Here is a 19,886-nt window from a genome sequence, read left to right as displayed (position 1 = left end):
CAAAAATATGTTATAAAAGAACTTGCTCATATGACTAATTCAAATTACATGTGTCATAACCCATTTGAGCAAAGTTAATTATAGTTTTATTAACATGAGCATGGAGCTGACTCAGTAATTTGCTTTCATTGGCCAATCACAATTTTTAGCCATGTAAACCAATTTTTAGCCATGTAAACCAGTTGCAAAATGAAAGAAGAATTCAATATTTAATGTTGCATTTCTTTTTCTTCCTATTATTTTTTTTTGGGAGGGGGGGGGATTAGAGCTTATGCTTTTTCACCTGTTCGTTCATCTTAAATCTGTTATGATGAATTATACAGTGTATCTGGTCCGAGTGTGATACAGTAACATGTGTGCCGGTCTAGTAAGCTGGTTAGCCTTCACTGCACCTGAACTATACACACTTGAGTGAATGTGGGAGTCATAGTGTGTGCGCTTTTGCAGATAAATGTGAATGAGCAGTCATGCGTTCACGTGACCTTATTATGCTGCATGCGTTTAGGATTTATCTGGAGTATCTGTGTGTGTGTGTGTGTGTGTGTGTGTGTGTGTGTGTGTGTGTGTGTGTGTGTGTGTGTGTGTGTGTGTGTGTGTGTGTGTGTGTCTGTGTGTGTGTGTCTGTGTGTGTGTGTCTGTGTGTGTGTGTGCGCAGTGTATTATGTTGTTTGTGATGGTTTTTGAATAATTGATCAATGTTTATCTGAATGTGAATAATGAGAAAATGCACATGTGCTAAATTGAGTCATGAAAAATACAGATTCGTCAGAACTGTGCTCTGTCCTTTGAAAATCTTTTTTCAAAGAGTGTGTGTGTGTGTGTGTGTGTGTGTGTGTGTGTGTGTGTGTGTGTGTGTGTGTGTGTGTGTGTGTGTGTGTGTGTGTGTGTGTGTGTGTGTGTGTGTGTGTGTGTGTGTGTGTGTGTGTGTGTTTCTATGTTAGTGCGACTGGCAGGTGTGATTGGTGCCTTAGAGGTTATGTTGTTGTATTGTAAGACTGCACGCTCCAGTAACGCCCCATTGTCCAGGGTCAGACTCTCACATATGCAGACGTGTGCCAGCTCTTTAACCATTAGACACAGAGCAACGAGGCACAACAGCTGACTTCCCTCATCAGGTTAATGCAGTTTATTCTTGAAGAAGAAGTGTTTGATTTTTCGTGTGGCTCTATTTCTTCTCAGTCCGTCTGATCTGTAACTTTTGCGTTGAGCTGCACAGTTTTGTTAAATTTCTCTTAACTTTTCTTTTTAAAATATTAATGTCAATTGCATAACAAAAAGTGACTTAGCGTCACACATTGTAAATTGGTGTGTGAGATAACACTGACAGGTTTTTATATTTGAGTATTGTGGACTTTAAGTTTGTACAGTATGCTGTGTACAGCTGAGTAAGAGTATGCGCAAACTTAAATTCACAAATGCGCCAACAAGTATTGAACCGATGCAAAATACAAATCAAGAATTTGGAGTGCAGTGACATTAATCTGCATTCGTTTAGTAATTATTTTCTTTCTTTTACTGCTAACAGAGCTGTAATTCTGAAGGCTGAATTACAGCCAAAGAAACGGTTTGTGTTTTGGCGTAAAACTTACTATTTTTGTGCTGCCTGAACTCTTCTCTATATTTTGCCTTTACTCCCCCACAATAGATTCTAAGGGTCACATATCTACAGTAGGAAATATTCAGAGTTACTAAGAGGGTGTTATTTGTGAATTAACCTTCATGAACACAACATGTTGTACAGTATATCTGCATATGTCTATGAAATAAATCCTTGCTTCTCTCCTGTGTCTTGTTCCTGAGGACAGCTTGAGGAGCAGGTGTTTTGGGTTGCCTGCCAGTCTACAGACCAATTGTGTGTGAGAGTGAGAGAGACCCATGGCCCTCTTTGATATATGTGCCGTGGATGCTGTTAAACAGACTATATAATTAGCACCATGCTAGCATTCCTGTGGGATATGCTATAAAGAGGAAAATCACATAGCAAGCTACATTTTTTTTCCAACTTGGTATCACTACTGATAAAACACAAAGTGTTTTAACTAATTATTTGTATAAAGGAGGCATTTTTTCAGGTGCGGTGTAATCTTGTTTCTCAGAAATGAAAAGGCCATAGTGTTGCATATTGTCACTCCAGATTCTATGAGTATAGACGTAGCCGTCTAGAAGCTGTCGCTATTGGGTTTATCCCTGCATGCATGCACTCATGCATGTAAAGATGTTTTTTGTGCCCTGCGCGGGCCACTCTTACATCTGCACCTGCGGCATATAAAAGCCGTGCAACCATTATCGTTCTGCATAGTCCTTTAAACCAGCATTTCTTCAGCCGGTGTAGCGAGAGCAAGAGGGGCCAACGACTTTGAGGGCTACAACTATACTCATAAAATCTGTAGTTAGGGTTAAGGGCATAGCCGATGGAGTCTATGCCCCACTGTGACACAAAGGTTCAAGCAGACAACGTATACCAGTTCACAAACTGTTAATGCAAAATTGTAATATGGCAGGGAGGCGCTGACTGCCTTATGTGGGGGGGGGGGGGAATTATATACTCGACACAAAGCACTGTCACTGCAGAAGAGTGAGATGATAAGGGATGTATTATAATGGTCCCCATGCAGCCAATAATCCATGATGATCAGATTAGAGGTGCACAGTTAAGCATGTGCATAAAAGCGCAAGATCGCACAACGCTTCATCTGCCATCCAGCATATCCAACACCGAATGAGTGAGGAAGGCTTAGATATATCTCACAGAAGTGCATGAAGAAGCCCAGGATGCCGCTGTGCAGATGTTTGCCACTATCATCCCTCTGAAGAGCCATAGATGAGGATAATGCTCTCTTGGAGTGCGCCCGGGTGTCCTGCAGAGGCTCCCCCCCTGCTACCCTGTAGGCTTATGTGATGGCGTCGCACAGCCGATGAGACGAACGCTGTTTTGACAGAGCTACACTTCGCGAGTGCTCTCTGTAAAACATCTGCCGTGTCTGCTTAATGTCGTGCGTACAACATACTGAGACAAAGACGGGTCAGAGTCAGTGAGACACTTCTTTTGAAGCTTGGAGGGCTTTTCTGTTGTTGCAGATGTGTTCTGAGAAGAGATCCACACACACACACACACACACACACACACACACACACACACACACACACACACACACACACACACACACACACACACACTAACTGTATGGTCCTGGTTTCATATTTCAAAGGGTTTGACAATAATTCATATACCATGAGTCACCTTTCTGGTATTTCCTTTTGGTGTGTGTATTTTCTTACCATTACATCATTTTAGTTGACAACCTGTGTGTGTGTGTGTGTGTGTGTGTGTGTGTGTGTGTGTGTGTGTGTGTGTGTGTGTGTGTGTGTGTGTGTGTGTGTGTGTGTGTGTGTGTGTGTGTGTGTGTGTGTGTGTGTGTGTGTGTGTTGTGTGTATATCAGGGTGTCTATAGCACTTAGGCACTTATCCTCCTGACCTCATCCTGCACAAAGCCCATCACTGCTGTAACTGGATGTGATAGGTCTGGGTGTCAAATGCAAAATGCTTCTCCTGGGCTTCCTGTGGGAGTTTGGGAGCTGTAGTATCGATGTAGTGTAGTGTACCCAGCCACTCAATAATAGGAGAAGGACGCTTTTATTAGTATTATTTAACCAGGTAATTCCCTTTGAGATAAGATAATCCTTTTCCACGGGAGCACTCGCCAATACAGCAGCAATAATGTTTTCAAACGACATACACACAGATGTTTAAAGCATGTAAAACAAACACATTATTACCATGTTAGGACTGTTCATTTTACTTTCAGCTTGAGCATTTTGTGGAGTATATATCATTTGAACAGCCAACTTCTTGAATGTCCCATGTATGCATAGTAATCATTAAAAAATAGTTAGTATAGAGTAAATGCAGTACAGCATAATTATGCTTGACAAATATTTGAATGCAGTCACCTTGCTTCCTTGGATTTATTTGGCCATCAGTCTACTGTGCCCGGTCTGTCGAGCTCTTCCTGACCACAGACTGAATCCTGCCAGGGCTTTCCTCTCTAAGGCTAGTAATGTGGTTCTCTAAGGATGTGTGTGCATGTCTCTGGGGGTCTTTGTAGAGCAGGATGTAATGTTAGGGTGTATCTGAGGCTTTAGGTTGCAGATGATCCTCATCTTACAGCTGCTAAGCATGTTAGAGTAGGAAGTTTACACGTTTTTAAGAGCGGACACACCATAGATAGAACAACAATCATACAATTAAGAAACAAAACAAAAATTGACAACCAATCCGGAACAAAGAGAAGAACAATACTAAATTCCCACCAGGGAGCACACTGTCAGCATTCCCAATACCATTAACAACAGACAGTTCATCAGTGCAAGACATTTCCAAACAACACAATGGGATATTGATATTTTTAAAAAAATCAATGAATATCCTGTTGACTTTTCAACAGGATATTGATTGACGCTCTGCAGCAGGCACGGGTATCCACTCTGCAATTCACATTCATTAACTGTTCTGAGAACACCTGCTGTGGAACTTAATAAACTCCAAATACCTTTTTGTTCAGACCTGATGATTTCTTAATTCAGTGGCACATAGTCAAACAAACCAGCTGACTCTCTTATTTCTGTGCTTGTCTTTCAGATATTTCCAGGATTGTCTACTACACAGGTGAGTCACTGACCCTTGTGTTTGTCCCTACTTGTGGTGGCTGATTAATGGAATATCTGGCTAATACTGGCTGACTTTGAGCAGCAAATAAAAAAGGGAAATGAGGAATGTCCAAAAATGAGGTTAGAGTTGAACTTCAAATTAATTTATTCCAGATTTATAAAAATACAATAAATGGATCTTTAAAGAAAGAAGTTAGAAAACACAAAATCAAAACAGAAGGCAGCAGCAACAAAAACAGACATTAAAATCCATGTGCCTCCAATCAGCAACACCTGGACTTTTCTTGGCCTTTATCTCCCATCGGGACACTCGGAGCCTGCAGAGGATGGCAAAAGACACAACTTAATCACAGCCTCATTACAGTATTACAAATCAATATGGGTCAAATTGACATTGTCAGTAGTTAAGTTTTCATGGTCCATTTAGTTTTGGTTTTAGGTGTGGATTACATTCAGGAAAACACAGTTTGAGTGTATGAGTTGAAATATGTTTGCAATTCAAAAAACCCTAACTTTAAAAACAAACACACATGCAAGGACACATCAAAGTAGCTATTACAGGTCTGAGTTTTACCTGCATCTTTGAAGTTTTATTTGCCTTAGTCGATGGTGGGTGTTGTTTCCCCTTCTGCTAAAATAATTATCTGTTCATAAACACACAGAGAGAGGGATTTTGGCACAGTCCCAAAAGAGCGCTTCCCATTCATGGCAACATCCGGCCCTCCGACAAAGGCTTTCAATAGTCAGCATGCGCACACACACAGACACGCACACACACACACACACTACTACCCCCCCTCGCTCCCTCCAGATTTTCATAACAATGGCCAAGGCCTGAGATTGAGCACAAATTATAGGAAACCCACACGTGCACGCACACACATGCACAAATGCACCATTAGGATTTCACGTTGGTGTTTGCATTTGTATTTGTGTGTGTTCAGTAATTTACTGAGGTCTGTTCAGTTCTTCAGTTGTTCGGCCATATAAATGTCGGTTTGATGAATGGAGGCTGGCATCTGGTCGGCAGCAACACTTACGGTGAAAGGTGCCACTCGCTTGCAGGATATTGTAGGCATGTTGCCTTCAGGACGGCACACCGAGCACTCAGAGCGTTGGGGAGAGTATGACCCTCAAAGTACAGGCTAAATGACTTTGAATATGCAGTATGAAGTGTGATTGATTGAGTCTTTGTGGTGTTTGGAAGTGGATTGGTTGGCATGTTGCTAGCTGCTAGGGCAATGACGGTGCTGGCAAAATATGCTCTTGTCTTCTCATCCATTCCCTTTTAGGTTTTGAGAGACAAATTATGTATTTTATTTTTCATCCACGATATCTTGGAAAAGGGGTGTGTGACCTGTGTTGGCTAAGTTGGTTGTGAGTTCAGGGGATGGTTTGCTTTTCAAGTTAATATGCCAATTAGATATTCTGCTTTAATGGGCTTTGGGAGGAGTATATATACAGTGGGAGATTATGTGGATCACAAGTGGTTTACATTACTGAACTGTCCTGCATTACATTAAACATCTTTGTTTTTTGTTTGCTTTATCATCATTAAATAAAATACATAGGGTGTGTATGGTTTCATCAGAGTAATTCAAAGGTTTTCTCTTTCTCTTTTTTCCTTCCCCTCCATTGTGTTACATTTACGATGGTAGCAATATTGGCACAAAATAAGGGCTGATCTGAGTTCAGCTTCATAAAGTGGGAGGTGTTTCTTCATTGAAGAGTGGTGAGATTAGCATATTAATAGTTTCTAGCTCCTCCTGCTTCTTTAGCAGCCCTCTCTCTGACGATCTCTCTCATTTCCCACTCAACTTTCTTTGCTGCTCTGTCCTCTTTTTCCTCTCATTCAACCTGAAACAATCGCTGCATCTCACTCTCTCTCTCTGTCTTTGTCCCACTCTCTGTGTTGCTTTTGTTTTTCTGGCTCACTCTTTTCTCTCACTTTCTTCATCCGAGGGAAGGAGATAACTTTCTGTTTGTTTATCACGGAGCACAGTATTTGCCTCCCCTTCACTGTGACCACTGACTTACTCAGTGTCCATAGGGACAGGACTGTTGGATTTGTCTCTGAACTTTTGCTGGCGAGGCCGTCTTCTCACCATCACAGGGACTCCACTGAGTGAAATAACCCGAATCCTCTACTGGGCGACGACCGTTTGACTCTTCCACGGCAACTGCGTAACCATGGCGTGCAGGCATGGGGCAGAAATTGGGCAAAAAACAAACAGTGCATTGTCATCAGAGAGGGGCCGCTGAGGAGTTGAAGTGGACTGAAAAAGACGTTTGTGGATGAAACTAACTTTACCTCTCTCTTGGGATCTTTCTTGACTTGTTCAGCTGTGGACAATGGGAAAGGATTAAGAAAACAAATGTTTTGAAGGATCTTCACACTTCATACAAAGTGTCAACGGAGCAGAAAATTGAGGATTAGCCCTCTGGAAGTAACTCTTGGCTAACGAAGCTGTTGACAAACGCAGGAGACAAAGATTTCTGCCTCGGAGACAAAGTTTTTGTGTTCTGTCTTGTGTTTGGGTTATGTGAGCCTGTTCTTGCAGTTGTGTCAGGACCTTGGTGTGTGTTTGTGTGTGCGCGCGCATGTTTATTTATATAGTTTCTGTATGAGTAGTTCAGTGTGTGTCTATGATGCGTGGCTGTGAGACCGCTGGCTGTATATCTGTCCTCGGTGCAGACAGACACAGGGAGGGACATACATGTGTTTCCATGGTGATGAGCGGCTGTAGCCCCTTTCCCATGTGTTGGGACAGAGGTATGAATGAAATCTCCTTTACACAGATGCAGAAAAAAACACATTAACACAAGTAGCATGAAGCCCTTACACAATGTGACATTTGACTCCATGGGAACTGACTTGGTGTACAGCCAAAGCTACTGTTGAGAGAGAGAGAGACAGAGAGGCAGGCTACTGAAATTGCAGAGTAACATGAAAGTAAAAGATGTTGCTTTCTGCGATATATCCCTCAACAACTCTGCCGTCTTTCCACTGAGGTGTGTGTATTCTCTCGCCATCTCTTTCTCTCAGGTGTAATTTACGTGCTACAATATATCAATTTTCCTTAAATGGTGGAGAGAGGAGTAGAAGCACAAGACGAAAGGGAAGCAAAAAAAGAGTGAAAGAGATCTCACTGTCTTTTTTTCTACACATTATGATTACAGCACACACACACACGTATACAAAAACTTGCCTTGCACACTGATACATGACACAGGCGGTTGTTCTTGTTGGGCATTGAAGTTGCCATGAAATTCCAGGAAGTGTGTCAATGCCATGACTTACTCAGGAAAAACGTCAGCCTGAGGTGCATTGTCTTCTTTGTATCATAGACACAGGTGGCTACATATTGAGCCTTGACCCTGACTGTACCTCTGTCTTGTTTTATTTGTCTCTCTGGTAGCTCATTGTTCAGTGTTATTCATCTTTTTTACCAACTACCTTGCCAAAGAATGTCATGTTCAAAACAGCTGTCTACTGTGCTGTTTATTCTAAGTAAGACAAGAGCAAGATTCATGTTCTTAACATCATAAGTGCATCAGCTTGTAATTGACAGCGGAGGAAAGGCGGGAGTATCCATCATCAGTTAATTATTAAATACACATATACAAACTAAAATTGAAAACATTAGTTGATTAATTGTTCCCTAGTTCCAGCCTCTTAAATGTGTACATTGTTGCTTCCCCCCCCCCCCCCCCCTCAGTTTTATATAACTGCAACCAAAACTTGCACAAAAATAAGTGCAATGTGAATTAATCATAATTAAAATCAGCATTAACAGCCCTAATTGGAAGTCATCATCTTGGTCTATGAGTAATTTTCACTATTAATAGATGATAAAAACAATTGTTACTTTGTTGTTAACTTCTATGCATGCGTATACAAGGCAGTAATTAATTTTTACTTCTAGGCTGAACTCTAAAATGATTTTGCTCTCTACTCCTGCCCAGAATATGACAGACACTTAGCAGCAGCAGTGTCGGCAGGGAAAACAATGGCGACGGCCTACCTGGACCCTAACCTGAACCATGCCCTCCTGGGAGGCGCCAAATCTCGACTGAGCATGGGGGGGTCAGACCGAACCGTGGCCGGCTCCGTGGACAGGGTTCTGAAGGTCTTCCATCACTTTGAGACCAACAGTGAACACAGCTGCTGGTCCTCCAATATCAGATATGGAGATGCAACTGATGTCAGGGTAAGAAGAGACGCACACTGTCATGTCCTACTGTGTGTACTGAATGTATAAATGGGGAGAATTCACTCAAACCCACAATCCTCTGTGGTCAATGCATGTCTATACACTATTTTATGGCAATCCATTCAACAGATATTGATATTTTTAGCAAGCATTACTGAAAAAGCAGTTTTGGGGACTATTTTCAATGTCAGATATTTTTCTACCAGAAAGATATAGAATATCCCCAGCCTTATTCTACTGAAAAAAACGAAATATTCTAACTTTCACAGCAGTGACATTTTGGTGTTCATTTGGTACCCCTATATACAGCAGAAGTAGAAGTAAATGTGGATTTGTGCTGTTTGTCCTCAGCTCAAGGTCCTAGCTGTCTGCTCTGATAAGGGACTCTCAGCACAATAACAATATTTTGCTAGCAAATAATAAAACCTCAGGGTGCTGTGTGTGTTTGGGTGTGTGGGTGTGTATGTGTGTGTGTTCTTGTGTATGTTTACGTCACAATATGCTTTTAGACTCACTCCCATGACGCAGAAACTACTTAGCACTGCTCAAACTTTAGTGGTTGTACAGGATATGTCACTGCAGATCTTCTTTTCTCCTCCAGTATCTGGGTCAGACCCCCTAGCGTTGACAACACACACGGTTGTGTGAGCATTATCATGTATGTGTGTATGATGTCTGTCAACTTGTTTGGGTGGGAACGCCATGTTGAATCAGTTGAAGTCACCTAGACACACGCATAGACTCATGCCCTCACTGACCTCATGCAAAATGCTAGACATAGACCTTAAATGACCTGATGTAAAATATGTGGCACAAACATCAGCACAGTTGGCACACTGAGGTATGACAGACTGACTTCTTTATAGACTAGCAAACTGTTTTTATCTCCTGGGCATCTTAGTTTCATTAATTACTCTCTGCACTGATAGACATGTGTTGAACCATCATAAAAGGGGAAAATGCTTTGTAATTTAGCCGAAGAGTAATACCTGTCGATTTTGCACTTTATCCTTAAATAATATTGGCATTGAGTCTCAAATATGACGTGTTTTAAAGCCTTTTTTTATTCTTCTTAAACTTAAAGTCGGTAGAAAAAAGCATGATAAATAAAATTGTTCACTCTTTGTTTCCAGGGAATCATCCAGAAGATTCTGGACATTCACAAAGTGCGCTGGACGTCTTGTTTTGGGCTGCGTCTCAGCAACAGCCAATCCAGAGACCAGGTGCACTGGCTCCACCCTGATATGGGAGTGTCCCACGTCAGAGAGAATTATGACCAGGCTCGACCAAACGAGGAGTGGAGGTGAGAGAAGACAAGAGTGTGTGTGCGTCTACTGAACAATGTGTTCATTAAGTGTTTGTCATTGTGCTAATGTATTATTTTGAAGATTAAATCAAACGCAGTATGCTGAAGCTTGTTCACTGTCGCTGCTTCAGGCTGCAAATTAAGCACATCAGACGCGGCTATTGTTTTGCAGTGATTTGTTTGTCCAACAGGCAGAGTTGTTGCTCCATGAAATATAGTTATGTGCAGAAAGGAAATAGTGTTGCAAGGATTGGGAGCCTAAACTTCTGAGCGTCAGCATGACTCGTGGGGTCGCACATAGCTGTAAGTTGTACAGCCTCTTAGCAGCCAAGTGAGCCAGCAAGTGTCCCTACTTCTTCTCTGTTGCATTTCATCATGTAGTAGATTTTATGTATCAAAGTTGAACCAGACTAAACTCTGTATCAAGTGGAAAATGTGTCATCAATTTGCAACCAGAAGCAGATACGTCTTGTTAATTTCTCATAGAAATGAATGGTAAGCATGAGTGGGACTATATGGCACTGAAAGCATCAAAAAATGCATTTGGAAAAACTCAACAGTAATGTATCTTTCTCCTGTAAGAACTATAGTAAAAGTGCATGGTTAGTGCACTGGTATATATTACGTTTATTGTGGCGGTCTTGGTGCTAATGCTATTGTGAGGTGGAGACCTTTTGTGCTGTGGACATAAAAAGTGAAAGAACCAGATGCCTGCTTTGTCCATCTAAGTCAACAACTCTCTCTGTCGCTGTCTGTCTTTCCTCCACTGATCTTGCAATCAGTCTTCTTATTTGCATTATTGCATATTGGATTTTTTCCTCACCCCCTTCTGTCTGTCCTCTGCCTACTCCTTCTCTAAGCCTCTCTCTTCTCCTTCTCTAAGCCTCTCTCTTCTCCTTCTGTCTTTAATCACATCTTTACTTTGATTGGTTTAATCTTGTGCCTTTAGTTGACTCGACATCCTTCCTTTCATTTCCTCTCCTCTCTTCTGCTCTTTTCTACAATCCACTCGGTTCTTAAACTAACTTATTCAGATGTTTTTACCACATAGACGACGACCCAAACATACCTATATCATGGAATCCCAACATTTCTTCACTAGATACAGAATCTGCAAGTTGTTGTACAAGGCTTGTTTTTTTAAGTTGGAAAAATGTTATTGTTGCATCTCTGCACAACACACTCACTCTCCGTTTCTTCTTGTCCTCTGTAGGTATGAGCTAAGGATCCGGTATCTCCCAAAGGGCTTTGTGCAGCAGTTTACAGAAGACAAACCTACCCTCAACTACTTTTACCACCAGGTGCACACACACACACACACACACACACACACACACACACAGGCACCCCGACACACAAACATATTTAATTTTCTGCCAGCAGCTAGCTAGCACTGAGACATATGGCACTGCTTGAAGGGCCGTGTGTGTTTTCATTGGGTAATCTAGGTCAGCAGTACTGTGTGTGAGATAGATGGCTTGCCATTTGTTGTATGTAGAAATAAATATTTTAATAAACATATGTGCAACTTTGTCCCCCAGGTGAAGAACGACTACATGACAGAGATCGGGGAACAGGTGGAACAAGATGTAGCTCTCAAACTGGGCTGTCTAGAAATCAGGTAGGATGTACTCACACTACCGAAGTGTGTCTCCAATTCTGCAGTGAATGTATCTGACCTTGTTCTCCCTCTGTGTCCTGCTGGTTTCAATTCCAGGAGGTTCTTCAAAGAAATGAGAGGAAACGCCCTGGACAAGAAATCCAACTATGAACTGTTGGAGTAAGTATTTCTTTATTTAACAAAGTGCTGCAGCAGCTCGCAAACTTTCTACTACATCACATCCTCCCTCTACCTGCAAATATGTTTGGTAACACAGAGGAAATAACAGAAAATCAACAGTGTCTCAATAGAAAACAATAGAAATCATTTATGTAAGAGTTTGGGAAGTGCACAAAAGTCTGTAATCATTTAAACATTGTTGTTCTATGTTGTTGCAATCCAACTGTGATTCAACATGTTTACATTTTCTGGTGCAGAGGAAAACCATCAGTCTAGCTATGATTCAACACTGTGTTTATCATGTTTAATACTCATTCATTTTTGTAGATTTATTTGGGTTAGGCTGCTCTGCTCCATGTTTGCTCCATGTTTGCTCCACCATCAGCTCTCTGGTAGGCGGATGTTAATGAAGAACATTGACAAACCCTGGCCCTAACGAGGCTTGGATGTAACGTGGTCAGATTGTAATGATCTGCCCTCTTGCAATGAAGTCTTTCTTTCTGTTCATCAGCCTAACGAGCTCTCCAATTAACTGAGAACAATGCCTTCTGTCTTTCCACTGATGTCTTTGTCTCCCTTCTTCCTCTCGGTACCTCTCTGTCCATCTCTGGCTTTTTGTCTCTCGTCACTGTCACTATCATCCTCTATTTTTTTGTCTGCTTTTCTCGTGTGTTCTCCGTCGCTTTGTTTTTCCTCTATGTTTCCCTCACTGCCTCTCTCTGTTGATTGGAAAAAGATGCTGTGTCATGCATAGTTTAAACCAACACGACAGGGAGAGGGAAATGCTGCCAGGGCATTGAATGCACCAAGCTGACAGTTGGCCTACGGGGCTCTTGTTGAGTGTCTGTGGTCGATCTCCACCCATACATTTTGGGTAGTGGCTGTTACTTGACCCATTTAATTCCTCTTCGTTATTTTAATAGCAAACAACCACAATTAAACATTTTATTTTATGGGTCCACAGTTTCTGAATAATTCCCCTATTAATTTTCAAGAAGGTTCCGGGAAATTGCTTTCTCTTTTGCATGTTCACTTTTTGGGTACGCCAGTAAATAATTTAAACTCATTATTTTCCCTTGTCATTATTTTAACTTGTGCCAGTTACATAGTTCTTTCCAAGAAACCTCTCAGACACATTTTAATTATATAATAAGGAGGACAAAAAGTCTCAACAAATTTTCATTTGTTTGAAAATGTCAGACTAGTTTGCATTTCTGCACATTAGTTTGTGTACGGGTTGGTTCCTCTTATGCAGCCAGCCACTATGTGAATGTTGGAGATTAGTTGGCTGTAGTCCTTGTGGTTTGTGAGCTATTACACCATGTATGACTGGCACGCGTTCTTTGAGGTTAATTAGAGTGTAATTTTTTTAGAGCCCTTTATTTTCCATTTGTGCTTCCTGTTGCCCCTGTGATGGACGTGAACACCTTTGATATACGTAATGATAGATGGCCCCAGCGAAGTAGTAGTGTTGATATTTGACCTATGGTAGAGGAACAGGATGATGTAAGCCCTCAGCCTTTCCCCTACTCTCTCTCTCCAGTCGTTTTCTCCTTCCCCCCCCCTCTACTTGTCTTCTCTCCAGAGAAGTTAGAGTCATTAGCTAGCTTCCTGTTTTAGTGGCGCACATCTTTCTTTGTCTCTGTGGTCTCCCTCTTTGTACTCCTCCCTGCTTCTCTGTCTGCTCTCTCTGTCTCTTAGGAAAAGATGAGTGGTGCTCTGTATAGTCAACACTTACTCATAGCTTTCTGTTTCTGTTTCTTGTCTTCAGTTGCCTTTCCTGCGTAACTGTATCTGTCTGTAGCTGTTGTTGGTCATTCCTTAGCAGACGAAAAAGTAACGCTGCTGGATCAGATAAAGACTGAAATGCTTGTCAATTAACATTCTTCGGTGTAATTACAACATAATAACCACTCTCTTCTTTTCCCTCTCATATCTCTCTCTGTCTCTCTCTCTCTCTCCAGGAAAGACGTTGGTTTGAGGCGTTTTTTCCCAAAAGACCTGTTGGATTCAGTCAAGGTGAGAAAAATGACGTTTGAATGGGGATCAAAAGAGAGGTGGTGTACACACAATAGGTCAGGTTGCTTAAACAAACACTATATTCATTATCTGTGGAAATGTTTGTGGAAGAAATAGTTCACAAGGAGGGTATCTGATCAAAATGTAAGTGTCCTGGTAGGCTGAGTAGGTTATTTTCAAACATAGTGGCCCATCTACTCCACTGTAGTTGCTTAGTTTGGAAAGTAGCTTGTGGTTTGTAGACAGCTCTCTGTGAATGCTCCTTTGAGACAATTTTCTGAATATGCCACTTGATGTGTTGTCAGATCCAGGTCTGGTTGACAAGGTGGGAAGCAGTCCAAGACTCAACAAGATTGAATTGAATGTTGGCCAGCTCAGTTTAGGTGAATGGAGGCGAGCGGGAAAATGAATAGGAAAATATGACACTTTGACATCCCGGTTCTGCGAGGAATGGTTTGACATTTTGGGAAATATCCTAATGTTATTTTCATGCCGAGAAGACGGGAAAAAGACAACCACTCTATAGAGGTACAGCCTGGAACTGGAACAGACTGGAACCAGGGAAAACGGCTCGCCTGGATTTGTGCTGATATTTGAATTTGTTCATTAGCAGACCATCGGCACCCTGCAGGCCCAGGTTTAATCATTTTGGTTGGGTTGATGAATACACATATTAAATAAGCATTGTGTTGGAGTAGACGGATCATTTGTAATTTGATCTTGGTTGTGGATGTTTGTATGTGACGGCTGGGTGTGCTCACACAATGAACAGCGTCTGTGTCAGTGATAAATTTACAGCACGCGTTTATGGGGAGGATCTAATGTGTGTCTGTGCAAAAGAAAGGCCCCCGTGACCCGAAAAGGTCTTGATGTCAGCAGGCGGGCGGACAGATGCTCGGCACAGGGAGAGAAGCTATGTTTGTGTATGTGTGTTGTGTGTGTGTGTGTGTGCGTGTGTGTGTGTGTGTGTGTGTGACCCTGAGGTCATGTTTAAACCCACTTTCTCTTTCCAACAATGAGGAGGGAGGAGGAGGTGTCAATGTGCGTCTCCTTCTGGGGGCCCCCCCGTCTGTCAAACCCTGCTGACTCCCCCTCCGACACCCCCCTCATCACCAACTTTAACTCCTCTTTCTCTTGTTTTCTACTCTTTTGGCAGACATGACAGCACACACTCCCCTGAGTTTTTTTTTTAAGGCACAAAGATGCACTCAGTGACATGTTTGCAGTTAAAAATCCATACACTGGCACACCTTACGTCATTGTCGATGTCTGGACGTATGCTGTAATTTAAGAATGGCTTACATCGATTTTTATTTGATCATACAGCATATGGTCTGTACATGTAGGTATAATATGATACATGACTGACACTTTTACATTAATGTAAAAAAAAAGAGTTTTTTAATGAGAGGTATTAGTAACTTGAATTTAACATGATGAGTTGTAAACCAGAAACAATGAGTCAAGCAATCAATTATTTTGACCATTTAAATTTGACAAGTGATTGCAAAGGCCATTTTATAAAGCAACCAATTAATCGCTGAATCCAGAAATGAATAATTACCTCCAGTCCTAATATGTGTTTCTGTCTTTTAGTATAGATTATTATATCATGCATTAACAGTTAAAAGAGTTGATGTCAAGCTAGTGTCTGACACATCTGCTCTTACACACATACAGAGACATGAGAGAGAGACAGAGAGAGCGAGAGACATGAGAGAGAGAGAGAAGGAGAGAGAGACACATGAGAGAGAGAGAGAAGGAGAGAGAGAGACACATGAGAGAGAGAGACACATGAGAGAGAGAGAGAGAGAGAGAGAGAGAGAGAGAGAGAGAGAGAGAGAGAGAGAGAGAGAGAGAGAGAGAGAGAGAGAGAGAGAGAGAGAGAGCACAGCTGTCATTTACTTTTCTGTCGTTTGCTCTAGTGAAAGAGAATGGTAATGGTATCATTTAATGGGATTATTCACCCTCAATGGACTCTACTTCCACACACACGCACGTACGCATGCACACGCATGCACACACACACACACACACACACTCCAGAGCAGATGGCTGTGGTAGTAAACAGTGACTGATGTTAGCTGCTGTGAAAGCTTTATAAAGAGCAAAGTCTGTTCATTTATATTGACAGGCTGAGCAGCAGGTTTACTGAAACTGACCTTTAGTGGCTTTGTAGATCAAAGTTTGATCAGGCATCCCATCTTGAACCGAGGGGTCTGTTTTTTCCTCATCAGAGTGATAATTTGATGAAAAATTACTGTCAACTTCATTATCACCGAATTGTTTTGTGCTAAACCTTGGTTTCATCAAATGAGATCTGTTGTCACATTTTTATAAGACATTAACATTATTCTATTACAGATCCTTCTTAGAACAGACGTTTCGTTTTCTACAGCAGGCTTAAAATGTACATCGTGTACTTTGATGATCTGAGAGCACAATCGTCAAATCTTACAGTTTTTTGCAATTAATAAAACTGTAAACACAAAATATCCAACATCATTTGCAGAAGAAAACACTGAATTAAATACTATATAAACTCCTATACTAACTTCTAAATATTGTACTTTGCACACCAAGGACCACCATGAATCCTTTTGATGGTGTTGAAGCTCTGATTTCTAAGTGGTCTAATTGGTTGCAGGTGTTTTCACAGTGCATTATGGGTGCAGGTGATACTTGTAGCATTGGCAGTGTTTAGAAAACAACACCCACAAGCTTTTAGTCTTGATCGATGTGTCTAATTTAGATAACGGTGTGTAACTTAGTGTTAGGAAGACAATGTGTGTTTAGCATACCTGGTAAATAGATGGACAACATGAGTAATTGGTTTAAATAATTATGTCCAGGCAATTACAAAAAGAACTAACAAAAGCTGAAGTAATGCATGGAAATGATTACATTTTATTTGGAATAAACACTGTTTATATAAATTACATTAAGGATTGTTAATATAGACTCTTCTGATTTGTATTATATACAAGATGAATATGTGTTTAAAGCTTTAAAATTAAGCAGGATGTGTGTTTATGCAGATTAATTCTAATTTATGTATCAGTTAAGTACTTTTTGGAATGTACTATTTATCACAGTGGATCTGGGCCGTGTGCAGTACTGGTCCCGCATTATTGGGATAAATGACTCAATAACACAAATAATAATATTTTAGTCTTTCATTAACGACGGTACAGTGATGTATCAGAACCTAAACCATCAGGGCCATAGTGCGTATAAAGACCAATTTTACCAAGTTAGGTCACTATGATGACACAACATGGCAATGGACCAAACATCAAAATCACCTGCAGCCATTACTGGTACAAATCACACAGAGACGTAATCATCATTGTGTCCTTCCTTCTTTTTAACAGACTTATGAAAAGTATGAATAATAGATGTTTCAAAGATATTCTGTCTGACTGGTTAGCAGCGTGGCATAACTGGACAGCACTGTTGCTACAGCGATGGTCAGTACGGCGATGGGGAGGGCGATGGCCACTCGCAGTACTTTCTCACAGGAAGGGTGGACACTTTTGACTGACAACATCTCTGTGTGTTTACGTGTGTGTGTGTGAGTTGGAATTCAAGGAATTCAAACACTGATCCTATCAAGAGCATGAAGGCAACAGATAAGCACATGCACATTATATTCTGTAATGATTTGTGTGTTATGGCATCTGTTGAAATTACACATACACACACATGGCGGCACACACAGGAACTGTGTGTGTCGTGTGTGTGTGTTTGTGTGATGATTCTTGATTCCTTCAGGCTTACTGAGCCCACATCTGGGCATCCGTGACTACGCTCTGTATTGCTGAAATGAAGTGTAGATATTCATACTGTATTTACAGATAAATAAACAATATAAATAGAGTAATCGAGGCTTCATTATGACTTCAAAAATGTTGGCTTGTTTAGTAAAACCAAAGGGTTATCTTCTGGGCCTCATTCGACCCGCCTGACATCAGTCAGTTGCTTGTGTTTTAGTCACACACAAGTCAATAAATCAATACAGTTTATTCCCGTAGTGGTTGTTGTAATTGTTAACTGTTCATTTATTTTGTGTAGAATGACCTTAATGTGATGATACAATCTACTGTAAATCCACGCATGCTTTTTTTTAAGCCTAGTTTGTAGTGCACTAAATCCCCTCTAATCTGAATCTTAATCTATATATGGAGAGCTATTTATAGTTACAGATTTTCTGTACTACGTGTGTGCTTGTGTGAATGTGTATTTTCATTAAATGTGTGCTTTTATATATATATACACATATACATCGGATAAAGAAGATTATACATGACATCTTTATGTCCAGAGAATATTTAGCAATGTTCCTAGATGGATTTTCTTTCTGTCTGGTCCCCATCTGTCTACTCTCTGTGATGTAACTAACCTTAAAAAAAAAACAGGTCTGAAAAACAGGTCACACTGTATGAGCACTTTCATATAGTCTGATCCAAGTTACACTTCAGATGAAAGGGGACAATTGATATTTAATAGAGTATTAATGTGTCTATGTGAATATATTGATCTGAACTAAGAGTGCCCCTTGATTGAAGTGGTGAGGTCAATTTGATTGGAGCCAGAGTGGACTATTAGTCGATCAATGTTTTCCTCTCTTAGCCTCTCTGTCACTCTGCACCCACACATGCAATCATGCCTCCTCCTCTTTCTCCTCCCAGTTAAAAGGGTTTGTCGTGGTAGTATTTAAAATAAAGTCAGTGTATGTCATAATTTTCTTCTTTTTCCCTCCCAATTCTCCCCACTCTTTAGGCTAAAACTCTTCGTAAGTTGATTCAGCAGACATTTAAGCAAGTAGCCAACCTCAATGATGAGCAGTGCATCCAAAAGTTTTTGGAGATTCTTGCACCGATCTACCGCTACGACAAGGAGTGCTTCAAGTGTGCCCTTGGGGTAGGTTTCATTCACTTTTGGCTTCACTCCATGTTTCCTCATGTACTCTGAAGTCTCTGCTTAGTTGTGTTAGGCTGCCCCCTTTTGGTGGCATCAGGTTCTGCATGTATCCAAGACGTGGTGTTGTGCCACATGAGCTACCAAGACTATGGCCCCTTCTAAAACCTTTACCTCAACTTGTTATTCCGTCCCTCACTTTTTGCTCCCACTGGCTTCCTCATTTAACCTGTATCCCTGCTTTGTCTCTCACAGTCCAGCTGGGTGATCCAAGTGGAGTTAGCTATCGGGCCAGAGGAAGGGATCAGCTACCTCACTGACAAGGGATCCACGGTGAGTTGCTACTGAGACCACATCGTACTACGCAGCCTGGTTTAAAATAGGTTAGAAATGGCCTCTGCTTGTAATGTTAAAAATATTGTCACCGAACATTTTCCAGTCCACAAAAGGCCTCAGTTATCACTCTTATGAATGAATAGGGATAGGATTGAATAGGAATAGGATTAGCAAAGCTTCCATGATTTAATTGCCACTCTTTCTGTGTTCCTCTCTGTTTCCAGCCCACCCATCTAGCTAACTTTAACCAAGTGCAGTCCATCCAGTACTCTGCTATGGAAGAGAAGGACAGGAAAGGGATGCTACAGCTCAACGTAGCCGGAGCTGCTGAGGTATTGCTACCCTGTCTGTCTCTCTGTCTGTCTGTCTACATATAGGAACATGCTATACATGTACATTTTGAGTTGCAGTAACTCAAAATTGTGACTAGACATCTGATTTCCATGTATATGTAGTTCCATTACGGTTTGGTATTCTGTTGTATCTCTATGATAAAAAAAGACAATACCCATTCCTCCTCCTTGTGTAATTTACCTTTCATACTTTTCTTCAACCTGCCTCAAATTTAGGGAGATAAATTCAACCTTTCCCAAGATTAATTTCAACAAGAGGGTTTTGTGTGCACAAAGACTAGAAGTTTAGT

At 41.1% G+C, this 19,886-nt stretch overlaps 1 protein-coding gene across 9 annotated transcripts in view; it reads left to right on the top strand.

Moving 5' to 3' along the window:
- Positions 1-19,886, top strand: part of ptk2aa (protein tyrosine kinase 2aa) — a 51,632-nt gene that overhangs the window by 9,010 nt on the left and 22,736 nt on the right. For 3 of the 9 annotated variants that reach the window (XM_084033053.1, XM_084033052.1, XM_084033047.1), the window contains exons 2-11: positions 4,640-4,666; positions 8,635-8,879; positions 10,016-10,185; positions 11,402-11,489; positions 11,730-11,809; positions 11,906-11,968; positions 13,933-13,987; positions 18,770-18,910; positions 19,163-19,240; positions 19,468-19,575. In XM_084033053.1, the coding sequence (XP_083889179.1) occupies positions 8,679-8,879; positions 10,016-10,185; positions 11,402-11,489; positions 11,730-11,809; positions 11,906-11,968; positions 13,933-13,987; positions 18,770-18,910; positions 19,163-19,240; positions 19,468-19,575 (984 nt within the window). In that variant the 5' untranslated portion in view covers positions 4,640-4,666; positions 8,635-8,678. Of the gene's footprint in view, positions 1-4,639; positions 4,667-6,684; positions 7,442-8,634; positions 8,880-10,015; positions 10,186-11,401; positions 11,490-11,729; positions 11,810-11,905; positions 11,969-13,932; positions 13,988-18,769; positions 18,911-19,162; positions 19,241-19,467; positions 19,576-19,886 lie in introns of those variants that run through there. The other 6 variants (XM_084033049.1, XM_084033050.1, XM_084033045.1 and 3 more) reach the window with 5 other exon arrangements.

This window comes from Eutrigla gurnardus, assembly GCF_963514095.1.
Source record: "Eutrigla gurnardus genome assembly, chromosome: 17".
In the NCBI taxonomy this organism is placed as follows: domain Eukaryota; kingdom Metazoa; phylum Chordata; class Actinopteri; order Perciformes; family Triglidae; genus Eutrigla; species Eutrigla gurnardus.
The sequence above is the reverse complement of the archived record's forward strand: the minus strand, read 5'-3'. Positions and strand labels throughout refer to the sequence as shown.